Source organism: Adiantum capillus-veneris, chromosome 26 (assembly GCF_014529385.1).
Source record: "Adiantum capillus-veneris isolate H3 chromosome 26, ASM1452938v2, whole genome shotgun sequence".
In the NCBI taxonomy this organism is placed as follows: domain Eukaryota; kingdom Viridiplantae; phylum Streptophyta; class Polypodiopsida; order Polypodiales; family Pteridaceae; genus Adiantum; species Adiantum capillus-veneris.
In genome coordinates this window covers 125786403-125799084 of record NC_140956.1, presented here as the reverse complement: position 1 = coordinate 125799084, position 12682 = coordinate 125786403, and the positions used below count along the sequence as shown (strand labels likewise).

General features: G+C 42.8%; 1 protein-coding gene across 2 annotated transcripts; it reads left to right on the top strand.

Moving 5' to 3' along the window:
• Positions 1 to 9304: 9304 nt before the first annotated feature.
• On the top strand, positions 9305 to 12467 carry LOC147424163 (pentatricopeptide repeat-containing protein At2g39620-like). Of its 2 annotated transcripts, none has more exons than XM_086501728.1 (2): positions 9305 to 9628; positions 9720 to 12467. In XM_086501728.1, the coding sequence occupies exon 2, from the start codon at positions 9766 to 9768 to the stop codon at positions 12259 to 12261; it is 2496 nt and encodes an 831-aa protein (XP_086357854.1). In that variant the 5' UTR covers positions 9305 to 9628; positions 9720 to 9765; the 3' UTR covers positions 12262 to 12467. The 2 variants fall into 2 exon arrangements, with proteins under 2 accessions (XP_086357854.1, XP_086357855.1); XM_086501729.1 differs by having other exon boundaries at positions 9697 to 12467.
• The last annotated feature ends 215 nt before the right edge of the window (positions 12468 to 12682 follow it).

Below are 12682 nucleotides of genomic sequence, written 5' to 3'. Positions count from 1 at the left end.
CCAATGCGCTCTGACTATCAGTGTAGATAGTGTTGGCAGTGTCATGTCCAACACCCAAATCAGCCATAAGGCGTCTGAGCCATACACACTCAACCGTAGCTGTGAAGACTGCCCTGTACTCAGACTCACAACTCGAAGTGGCCACAGTAGGTTGCTTCTTGCTCAACCATGATATACATGAACTTCCAAGCATGAAACAAAAACCACTTGTGGACACTCGCGTGTCAAAACAACCAGCCCAATCTGAGTCCGAAAAAGCATGTAAGTCTGGCGGCAATGATCCCCCCTTGGGATAAAACAAGCCAAGATGTAAAGTGCCACTACGGTAGCGGAAAATCCTCTTGACAGCTTGCCAATGCTTAGACCCTGGGCTATGCATAAATCTGCTGACCTGTGAGACTGCAAACTGAATATCTGGCCTCGTGTTGCATACATAAATGAGGCAGCCAACAACAGTTTGGTAAAGAGTGACATCAGCAAGATCGCCAGCATCATGTAGACTCAACTTTAAACCTATTTCCATGGGAGTGGCAATAGGTTTGCAATCCTCAAGTCCAAACTTACATAGCAATGTCTCTATGTAACTTTTCTGACACAAGGCAATACCACCATCACACTGCTTAAACTGTATACCCAAGTAATGATGCAACAGCCCCAAATCTTTCATCTTGAAAGTAGCATTCAAATCAGCCTTAAATTTAGCAATATGTCTCTCATTTGGTCCAGTGATCAGCAAATCATCAACATACAGAACCACGATGAGAAATACATCACCCTCACGCTTTACATACAATGTGCTTTCTGTTGGATTGTTACGAAAGCCTTGTTTGACCAAATGAGTGTCAGCTTTCTCATACCAAGCACGAGGAGATTGCTTCAACCCATACAAAGCCTTGTTACATTTGCACACTTTGTCCTCTTGTCCTTTTACGACAAAACCGTGAGGCTGTGTTACATAAACTTCCTCAAATATGTCACCATTCAAGAAAGCAGTAACAATGTCTGATTGATGTACATCCCAACCAAAATGAGCTGCCAATGCACATAGAAAACGCACAGTAGTCATACGAAAAGTGGGAGCAAAAGTCTCTTCATAATCTATGCCTTGTTGCTGTGCATAACCCTTTGCAACAAGTCGAGCCTTATGGTGATCGATCTCACCATCCGGTTTGCGTTTCAACTTGTAAACCCACTTTGTACCAATGGCCTTTTTGCCAGGAGGCAAATCACATAAAGTCCATGTGTCATTTTCTATAAGTGCATCATATTCAGATTACATGGCAGCCATCCAATTTTCTGAATTCTGTGCTTCATCAAAAGACAGAGGCTCCTCAACATCATGTAAACTAGACACAGCCAAAGGATAACAATCTGATGCATAAGATGCATGGCGAGAGCCTGAACGAGTACGACTAGACAAAGGTGCATCCAATTTACTGTCCCGCAAAGTGTGCACTAGCCATTTTGGCATACCTCTAGCCTACTCATTTTGAGCCCTTTCCTCATCAAGTACATCATGTACATCGGCATCAGTAATAGGCTGATCTAAAACATTTTCATAAACCCCCATAGGCTGTACATTTGCCTCATTGGAACTTACATTCGTATTTCCACCACTGAAAAGAGGCAACAAAGTGTCATAAATGTCCTGTGAGCTTACATTACTGTCTCTAGTACATGACAGCAAGGGTTGAACAGAATCTTCCACGAACACTACATCCCGAGAAACCAGAATACGTTTTGTTTTCGGATGATACAACCTGTAACCTTTGCTTTCAGCACTATAACCAACAAAAATACATTTGATAGCCTTATCATCCAATTTTCTGCGCTGCACTTGTGGCACCAAAGCATATGCCAAACATCCAAAAACATGCATGTGCTCAATAGAAGGTTTTCTATCATGCCATGCTTCATATGGAGTAATAGACTGCAAAGATTTCGTAGGACACCTGTTAAGTACATAAGTGGCACACATGATGGCCTCAAGCCAAAAAGAATGCGGTAAAGCTTGACTTTTGACCATACATCGTGCCATTTTTGTTAGTGACCTGTTTTTCTTCTCAGCAACACCATTTTGCTGAGGTGTATAAGGCACTGTACATTGGTGTTTTATCCCACGACTAGCCAGAAATGCATTAAATTCATGAGACATATACTCCCCCCCTCGATCGGAATGGAGGGTGCCCATAGTACATTTGGAGACATTTTCAGCCATAGCCAGAAATTGTTTGAAGCACATAAAAACTTCGGACTTCGCTTTAAGCGGAAATACCCATGCATGCCTGGAGTAATCATCAATGAAAGTCACGAAGTATAGGTAATTGCCCAAGGACGGAGTTTGCATGGGCCCACAAACATCACTATGCACAAGCTGCAACCTGCATGTGGCCCGAACTGAACCATCCTTTGGAAACTTAGAACGCTGCATCTTACCCAAAATACAGCCTTCACAAACATGTTTGACAGGTGCTTCAAGAGGTGGCAAAGAAGCAACCATGTCACATTTCTGCAAACGCAGCAAACTGGCAAAATTTAGATGACCAAAACGTGCATGCCAAAGTTTTGCAGCTAAAATAGCCCTTGAATCTGCAACAGCATTTGCAAAATTTTGTCCACACTTGTCATACAAAGTGAGCTTATACAGCCCACGGCACAAAAGCCCAGATGAAACAATTTCATCACCAAAGCTGAGATCATGAACTGTACATCTGTCATCCACAAATTTGACTAAAAGTCCAAGTCTAGCAAGTGCGGATACATACAAGAAATTCTTCTTGATCCCAGGTACATAAAGTGCATCAACAAGTGTGAAAGAACTGCCATTAGCAGTAGTAAGCACAATCTTTCCAACTCCCTGAACTGGATAAGAGGCGTTGTTGGCACAAGTGACTGAATTTCCATGAGGGACAGACTCGAGAGAGGTAAACAATTCACGATGTGAGGTAATGTGCTTTGTAGCACCACTGTCGAAATACCACACATGTGAATCTGCAGCAACTGACAAGCATGCATCATGGACAACAAGATTGTAAGTGCACTCTGCGCTAAAAGCCCACTCTGCATCAACATCAGCAACACACTCTCCTTTCACAGAAGACTCAACAATGGCTGCATTTGTAGTGGAACCAGCATTTGCAGTGGAACCACCCTCTTTCTTCTTAGCCTCTTTGGCCTTCAACTTAGGACACGACTTGATCAAGTGATCATTGGCTTTACAATAATGGCAACGCATCTTCTTTTTGCCCTTATCACCAGAATTGCCAGACGAAGTACTACCAGCAGAAGCATTAGGAACAAAATTTTTGTCACTCGCAGCAGAACCATAAGAAGTGGCTGCATTGCTGTTACCACCCTTTGTTTGAGAAGCAATAAAAGCCTGTTCAACTGCACGCTGTCTAGTCCTGTTTTTTCTGGACAATGACTCTTGCAACAGCAATGTGCATAATGCATCAAACTTGACAACTTCTGGATTTCCTTGGGTCATCAGTCTCCAAGTACTAGCAAAAGTCTGGTAGGAATCTGGTAAGGCATCAAGAACAGTCTGCACAAGGGAACTGTCTGAAATGACTTCACATGCAGAAATAAGCTGCTCATTGATATCCTTGACACTAGCAAGGAAAGTGTCCATATCATCTTCCTCATGCATAATCTTCGACTCCAGCTCTTTATGCAGCAAATCAATTTTAGCCCCATTGCGGCTTGCATAAAGACCTGCTAAAATATCCCAAGCCTGTTTTGCATATTTTGCTGAACGGATGTGAGGAACAATGGTGCGCTTCACAGACAACGCAATCAATGCATGAGCCTGCGCATCCTTAACATCCCAACGAGCTTGTTCTGCCGTAGGCAAAACAACTCGAACAGCTGCAATCCTTGCAGCAAGACCTGCAACATCCTCAACATCGCCTACATCGTCAGAACCAGGACGTACATCAATGCCCTGCACAATGTTCCAGACACCCGTTGACACAAGAACATGTTGCATCCTATAAGCCCACATAGGGTAGTTATCCCCATCCAACCTGTCCTCAGCAGCAAACATCTTGAACACATCTGTGTTGTTGTTGTCAGCCATGGTAAATGCTGACCTGATGTGAAAACTGTCCGAAAATAGGAGAAATGGAGCGGGAACAACCTGTGCTATATAGCACAAACCGTAGAAGACTATAAGGCACCTGTTATGCAAAAAACGGCACTGATAGAAATTCTGCACAAAATGACGAAATAGCATGTGCAGTATTGCCTGTAGTGGAGATAGAGGCCGAAATGAGCCCAAATCAAAATTCTGAGCAGACCGACCTCCACGAGCCGTCCCAAAATTTTTGTTGACCTGCGAACGCTCGCCAAAGCTCACTGAAATCGGAGAAAGTGAGCAGGCGTGTACTGGAGCAGCTGGCGACTAAGCCCGGGAGGACGTGACCTGCTCTGATACCAATTGTTGGAATTAGGGTTGCAGAGAAACACACACAGCTTGGAGAAGACGAAGGAAGCTCAAGGCACACTATAGAGAGTGTGTTACTTAGTGTTCAATGGAAAGATAGATAGCCCTAGAGTGATGGGCGTATATACAATGCACGGGGGAAAAAACCTCCTAAAGAGGGAAAAAATGCCCCGGCGGTCCTAGTGTGTTCACACACATCACTACCACATGTATATGGTAACAGTTTTTGTCAATTATATTGCTCTAAAATTTGAACAAATATAACAAATGTAACGAGCTTAACCACGTGTCTTGAGGTAATTTAAAGCTAAAAGATTTATAACAATGAGCAATTATTTGAAAAAAAAAAGCGAGTAGATCTCCACAAATTTGTACGTGCCGTAAATTCTAAGTTATGAAGATGCGTTCATAATGTTTAAGAACATCAAGAGATAGCATTCTCCACTTGTCATAATTAAAAGTATGAATGAGCTTCCGATTTATTGCTACTATTAACTATTCCAACTAAAATTGTTACACATTCTTTTGATCGGCTCTTCCTAAACACTTTCCCTTATATAACATTCTCAAACTTGCTCGCATGATCTTAACAACCAAAAGGGAATGATCATGATGAGTTCATGCCAGCTCGATTGCATGTCACTAACTCCCTTTAGCTATGAAAAGAGGGCCTCACGAACTAGGTGTGAAAGAAATCCTCATTGACACTCTTTCCTAATTCAGCCTAGGAATATATATTAAATGTTAGCCTTGTAACGATCACTACACAAAATCAGTAGCCAATGTATTATAAAATACCTTTTGTTTTGTGTTTTTCTCCCAATGAGCGCGGGGCGTCACTACATCAACCCCCTCTGAACCTGCACATCCTCCGGCATGTGCCAACCATCCTCAAAAAATCTACAAGCATAAAATCTAACCACTGTCCACTGTAAGCATGGTTTCAATAACCTCTCAAGAATTTGACTTCAGGTAGGCATAAACCTCCAGGATCCAAGGGAAAACTCAAAAAAATCTTGTCAATGAAGTGTAACCATCCAAAAACCCATAAATCTGTTGCATTATCATCTAGCTTTTCCAAATCTTCAAGTCTTTCTCACAATTCATGTCCAATCCACTCAAGATGGGGAGATGTCACCCAATGCTCGTGTCTATTCTTCTCTCCTCTCCTCTCTTCTCTCTCGCCGTGTCGGTGTAGCACTCCACTCTAGGAGGTGCATCCGCACGTGCTCTCTCGCTCTATCTCGCTCTCTGTCTCTCTCTGCTCGTGTGCAGCTTGATTATGTGCAAGGATGGTTGCCAAGTATGCAGATTTGTGTGCTTCATCGACTATAGTATCTAGTTTTGGTATTTTGCACGGCCACCGTGCCTTTTGTTTGTAGCACTCCATGCATTCACTCCTTCATGATTTTCTGCTCATAAAACCCTTCTTCTCCTTCCCCTTGTTCTTTCACACTCTTTGTCCCTTTTGTTGCCCTCCATTCTACCAGGCCTTCAATCCTTAGTCCCTGCTACACCTACATTTAGGGCACACAACAGATACACAAGAATGCCATCCTCCTCTTCATCTTGACTCTCTCCCTCCATAGATAGGAAAGTATTCACACAGAGAGAAGCAAGAAAGCAAGAAAGAGAGTTGTGCCAACCAGGAGAGTTTGAAAAGAGTCATGCAAGGAGAGACATAGGGAAAAGTTGGTTGCAGCCTCCCACACCTCCCCAAGATCACACGACCTCCCTTCTCTTCTCTTTTATTAAAATTGAAAAGTTTACATAGAATTTTTGAACTTTAGGATTAGGTTTCAAATGTGTATGCATATACTATGGCCTTGACTTTTAAAACATGAGAGAGTTTATATGCTTTGGCTTTATGATTGTAGACCCGCTAAATAAGCCAATCATTTACAATAATGGATACAAATTTGGGTACAAAAAATATGGAAACAAGTGTATGTATAGGTCTAGATGCCAATAAACCTTAGTAAAAATCTGAAATTATGGTTGAGAACTTGCATCTTATAGCCTTTTTGGTGTCAAAAGCGGAGGCTATCATGCACAACTCTTTGTGTGCTTAGCAAATATATTTCATGTTTCACCACTTATTTCCATGTTAAAAAATTCTAAATCTTACTTCTCTTGGATCCATATATCTATAATCCCGAAGGATTTGGTGTTTCTAGGACCATGTATTCATATGGAAGAAACTCAAGGATATAGTTTCTTTTAAAAAATTAGGATATATAGAAATGTCTTTCTATTTGTGACACGCGTCTACTTTTCTACAATGCGCGGTTGTATCGTGAAATCTCATTTCTTTTATGTGAGTAATCTAGTGTTTTTTAAAATTGGCTAGGAGACCAATGTAGCCTCCCATGGATCCATTCGTTGTTGAATCTTGATCATAGATACATATCTTATTGTGATTGAGTAATGTACCTAAGTACAATATATGGCCATACGGACAAAGCTCACTTGCTAGGGATCCATCATGTGTTATACAAGATTTGGTCTTACAACCAAATGTATCTTCTCATGGATCCATCTATTAAGTGATGTACCTATGTAAAGATATGGAAATATGGTCAAATATTACTTCACAGGTATCCACCACATGTTATATAAGATTTGGCCATATGATCAAATGTAACTTCTCAAAGATCCATGTATTAAGAAAACTCGAGCACATGCACAAGTGTTTGTGTGATTGAGTGGTACAGCTAATTTATCATCACATATGACAACATGGCCAAATCTTACATGTCATGGGCCCATGTTGTTAAGGTGTATCCCCTAAGCTATGGTCAAATGATCTTATTTTTGTTGTATAAGATTTGTCCACATGTCCAAATATAACTTCTCATAGATCCATCTATTAAGAAAACTTGAGCACATTTACAAGAGGGTTCATGTGATTGAGTGATGTAGCAAGTATTTGCTGTTGAGTAATGTACCCATCTTGGTAAGGTGTGGTCCCTAAAATATGATAAAAAACAGTTTTACAAAAATAAGCACCCCACTTTATAGATTAAGATGCCCCAAAAGTTTGTAGAGATTCGTCGAAGTCTTGCTTTGCATAGGAAAATTTTCATTAAAGAACTAGGGATATACAACCGAATTGAGATTTGATTCCATCTTAGTTTACACAAGAACACTGAATTGAAGGACTTGGAATTTATGGACAAATACTTATGAGATTATCCCAAATGAATTTCAATCATGGGGGAAAGTATGGTTGTTTAAGTAGATGAAGACTAAGACAAGAAAGGTTTTGCACATACAGATGCGCTAAATGTGAGGTTAAGCTATTGTGGAATTGAGCATGAAAGTTTTTGCCTTTTGGCAAAAATATTATCAAGAAATTTTATTTTTAAATGCCTACTTAGTAGTATATCTTTAATTCAAATATTTATAAATATGGCCTATTCAAGAGTAAAAAGTTTCTCATAGTAGATGGAGCTCATAAGCACACATGATTTCACAAATATGGCCTAGTCCTTAGTAAGTATCTTCTGAGAAGTGGAGCGTATAAACACCCAAAAAATTCAGCAATATGACTTATTTTCCAACACAAAGTACTTTGTAGCAGGAGGAGATCAACGTGCACAAAAACAAGAATCATTGGTGACCGAAACTGCATACACAGTAAGTTGACAAAGGTGTGGAAGGTAAGCCCATATTCTTTACACAGCATTGATATTCATTTCAAAGAATATAGTCATGTAAATATATGTTTCTTTAATATAAATAGTACATAATGCATGTTTATTGCCTAATTAACTAGCACCATTAGCATTAACATAATCTAGCAATGAGAAATATGAAGTAAAAAGGGTTTTTGTAGATACCTTGTCCTTGTTGGTGCTAGAGGGATGTAGACTTTGCAAATGCGTAAAGGGTGAAGCTTCGCTTTGCAATGGTGGTCAAAATCTTGCTGCAAATGTCGAATGGCAGAACCTTCTATTTGCGATGGTTGTTGTTGCGGTCTACAACACCCCGGTGTTCGACTCTCCCACCCCATTTTAGAGGGCGATCCTGTATTGAGGGGTATGAGTTGCTAAGGTAAGGTTGGATTCTGAGGAATCTTGGGACGAATGAATAAATAGAGTGTGAGCCAATAACACACCATAGCTCGGACACAACGAAGCACACACACCACAGACAAAGAAGGTGGAGAACATGCAAGAGCTTATAGCATGGCAGGATAAACAAATGGAAGCTCTGCTATGAAAAGAGGAGCCCTGCGGCAAAAAGAGGAGCTCCTCTGCAACCAAAAAAATACAAATGAGACGTGTAGCGTTGCAGCTGGGAGCCCACCCTTAGACACCTTTGTGGAACGGTGTGTAAGAACCTTTGTTTTTGTACACACACACACACACACACACACACACATGGCTAGTTCTGGCATGTTGCTATTTTCTTGGTATATTTTGCTGGGACTATTGGTCAGGGGTGCCCTTGGTGTATAACCAACTTGAATTCACTAGGTAATTTTTATTCTAGTAAGTGGTACCTAATGGTATCTAAACCTTGGTGTTAATTGGGTTAAGTGGGGTGGATGCATTGCCTTGCTATATTCTTGGTATAATTGGCTAGGTTTGGAAACCTTAGGTGAAAAATGGCTTGAATTCACTGAATTAATCTAAAAGGATATTAGAGGGTGGTACCTTAATGGTACCTAACGTTTGTAGTTAATAGGGTTGGTTGACAGGTTTCGTGGCTCTGCAAACCCTGTCATTTTCCGCTTAACTTCACGGTGGCTCCCTCCTAACGGGTCTACCTTTTGAGGTTAGGGATGTCTGGCTGTCTGTCAATACATTTCTACAGTTTGTCATAAGATGTAAAGAAACATTGAAAGGTTCTATCTTAAATCAAACATTGGATAGTTGTGACCCTGGAAGTTGGTAAGGTAAGGTTGGATTCTGAGGAATCTTGGGACGAAGGAATAAACAGAGTGTGAGCCAATAACTATAACACACCATAGCTCGGACACAACGAAGCGCACACACCACAGACAAAGAAGGTGGAGAACATGCAAGAGCTTATAGCGTGGCAGGATAAACAAATGGAAGCTCTGCTATGAAAAGAGGAGCCCTGCGGCAAAAAGAGGAGCTCCTCTGCAGCCAAAAAAATACAAATGAGGCGTGTAGCGTCGCAGATGGGAGCCCCAAGGGCCACCTTTGTGGAACGGTGTGTAAGAACCTCTGTTTTTGTACACACACACACACACACACACACACACATTCGTTTTCTCTCAGCACCACTGGTTTTGTGTTCACAGAGCACCGCCAGAAGAGCAGCAATAAGGGCTACACAAGCAAAAGAGAATGAGTCTTTCTTTTGTGAGCTCACTTAAAGACTGCGCTAAGAAGAAGGATTTGTATCGAGGCAGTAGGATACATGGTGATATTTGCGATAGTGGGTTACTTGAAAAGAACGCATACTTAGGGAACATGTTGGTGACTATGTATGTCAAGTGCGGTGCACCTGATAGGGCGCAACAAGTCTTTGACGAGCTTCCCGTGCGGGATGTTGTCTCTTGGAATGCACTGATTACAGGATATGTCCAACAGGGGCAGGGCAAGGAAGCTCTGGGCTGTTTTCAGCAGATGCGAAGCGAGGGCCTCTCCCCAGATGCAATCACCTATGCGTGCATCTTGAAGGCATGCGGCTCTACACAGGATGCTGATATGGGCATAAAAATTCACGGTGATATTGTTAGTCAGAGGCTGTTGAAAAAAGATGTCGTGCTTGGCACTGCCTTGGTTAATATGTATGCCAAATGTGGTGCACTTCAGAAAGCACAAAAAGTGCTTGAGGAGCTTCCTGTCCGGAATGTTGTCTCTTGGAATGCACTGATTGCAGGACACGTGCAACAGGAGCAGGGCCAGAAAGCTCTAGGCTGTTTTGAGCGGATGCAAAGTGAGGGCCTCTCTCCAGATGCAATCACCTACGCGTGCATCTTGAAGGTATGTGGCTCTACGCAAGATGGTGATATGGGCATGAAACTTCACGCTGATATTGTTAGTCAAGGGATGTTGCAAAAAAATGTTGTGCTTGGCAATGCCTTGGTCGATATGTATGCCAAATGTGGTGCACTTCAGAAAGCGCAAAAGGTGCTTGAGGAGCTTCCTGTCCGGGATGTCGTCTCTTGGAGTGCATTGATCGCGGGACATGTGCAACAGGAGCAGGGCCAGAAAGCTCTAGACTGTTTTCAGCAGATGCGAAGCGAGGGCCTCTCCCCAGATGCAATCACCTACGTCTACATCTTGAAGGCATGTGGCTTTACACGAGATGCTGATATGGGCACAAAAATTCACGATGATATTGTTAGACAGGGGCTGTTGAAAAAAGATATCGTGCTTGGCACTGCCTTGGTCGACATGTATGCCAAATGTGGTGCACTTCAAAAAGCGCAAAACGTGCTTGAGGAGCTTCCTGTCCGGAACGCCGTCTGTTGGAATGCATTGATTGTGGGATACTCGCAACAGGGGCAGTCCCAGGAAGCTCTAGGCTGTTTTCAGCGGATGCAAAGTGAGGGTCTCTCCCCGGATGCAATCACCTACGTGTGCATCTTGAAGGCATGTGGCTCTCTGCAAGATGCTGACATGGGCACAAAAACTCACGATGATATTGTTAGTCAAGGGCTGTTGCAAAAAAATGTCGTACTTGGTACTGCCTTGGTTGATATGTATGCCAAATGTGGTTTACTTCAAAAAGCACAAAGAGTGCTTGAGGAGCTTCCTGTCCGGGATGTCGTCTCTTGGAATGCACTGATTGTGGGATACGTGCAACAGGAGGAGGGTCAGAAAGCTCTAGGCTGTTTTCAGCAGATTCGAAGGGAGGGCCTCTCTCCAGATGCAGTCACCTATGCGTGTATCTTGAAGGCATGTGGCTCTACTCAAGATGCTGATATGGGCACAAAAATTCACGACGATATTGTTGGTCAGGGGATGTTTGGGAAAGATGTTGTGCTTGGCAATGCCTTGGTCGACATGTATGTAAAATGTGGTTTACTTCAGAGAGCACAAAGAGTGCTTGATGATCTTTGTGTCCGGGACGTCGTCTCTTGGAGTGCATTGATTGCGGGATACACACAACAAGAGCAGGGCCAGAAAGCTCTAGGCTGTTTTCAGCAGATGCAGAGCGAGGGCATCTCTCCAGATGCAATCACCTATGCGTGCATCTTGAAGGCATGTGGCTCTACACAAGATGCTGATATGGGCATAAAAATTCACGATGATATTGTTAGTCAGGGGCTGTTGCAAAAAAATGTTGTGCTTGGCAATGCCTTGGTTGATATGTATGCCAAATGTGGTGCACTTCAGAAAGCACTAAAAGTGTTTGAGGAGCTTCATGTCCGGAATGTGGACTCTTGGAATGCATTGATCGCGGGATACGCGCAACAGGGGCAGTGCCAGGAAGCTCTAGGCTCTTTTCAGCGGATGCAAAGTGAGGGCCTTTCTCCAGATGCAATAACCTACGCGTGCATCTTGAGGGCATCTGGCTCTAAGCGAGATGTTGATATGGGCATAAAAGTTCAGGCTGATATTGTTAGTCAGGGGCTGTTGAAAAAAGATGTCTTGCTTGGCAATGCCTTGGTTGACATGTTTGCTAAATGTGGTGCACTTCAGAAAGCACAACGAGTGCTTGAGGAGCTTCCTGTCCGAAATGTGGACTCTTGGAACGCACTGATTACAGGATATGCTGAACAAGGGCAGGGCCAGGAAGCTTTGGGCTGTTTTCAGCGGATGCAAAGCGAGTGTCTTTCTCCAAATTCAGTCACCTATAGTTTTGTCTTGAAGGCTATGCTTACATCTTGAAGGTGTAGGGAAAGGTCACTCAGTGTCCTTTCCCCGGAAAGCTGGCAACCCCATGGTGAGCGGCGGGGAGGCCATGAAAAACACGCGGGTGCCCGTGGATAGGACATGGGAGTCTCACAGATGAGGTCAGTGGTTCGAACCTTGGGTGTGCATGAAGAAGTGGGTACCCGAGATTACAAAAAGTTAACCCCGTTACCTGAGATTACTTTTGTAATTTTTAGTAATCTCGAGTACTTGAGATTACTTTGGCAGATGCTGCCAAGATCTACGACTCTCCTTCATCCCACCGTAGATCCCACCCCCTCAATGCTCGTGTTACGTAGTGTTGAGGGGTACACAATGGGCGGATCTGCATGGAGAAGCTAGATAATCTTGCATTAGATCACGAGCAAGATCTATGTTTGCCGCCTATAGGGCACAT

Bases quoted from the DNA above. Each gene is read 5' to 3' on its own strand.
- LOC147424163 (XM_086501728.1), top strand. From the start codon at position 9,766: ATGAGTCTTTCTTTTGTGAGCTCACTTAAAGACTGCGCTAAGAAGAAG.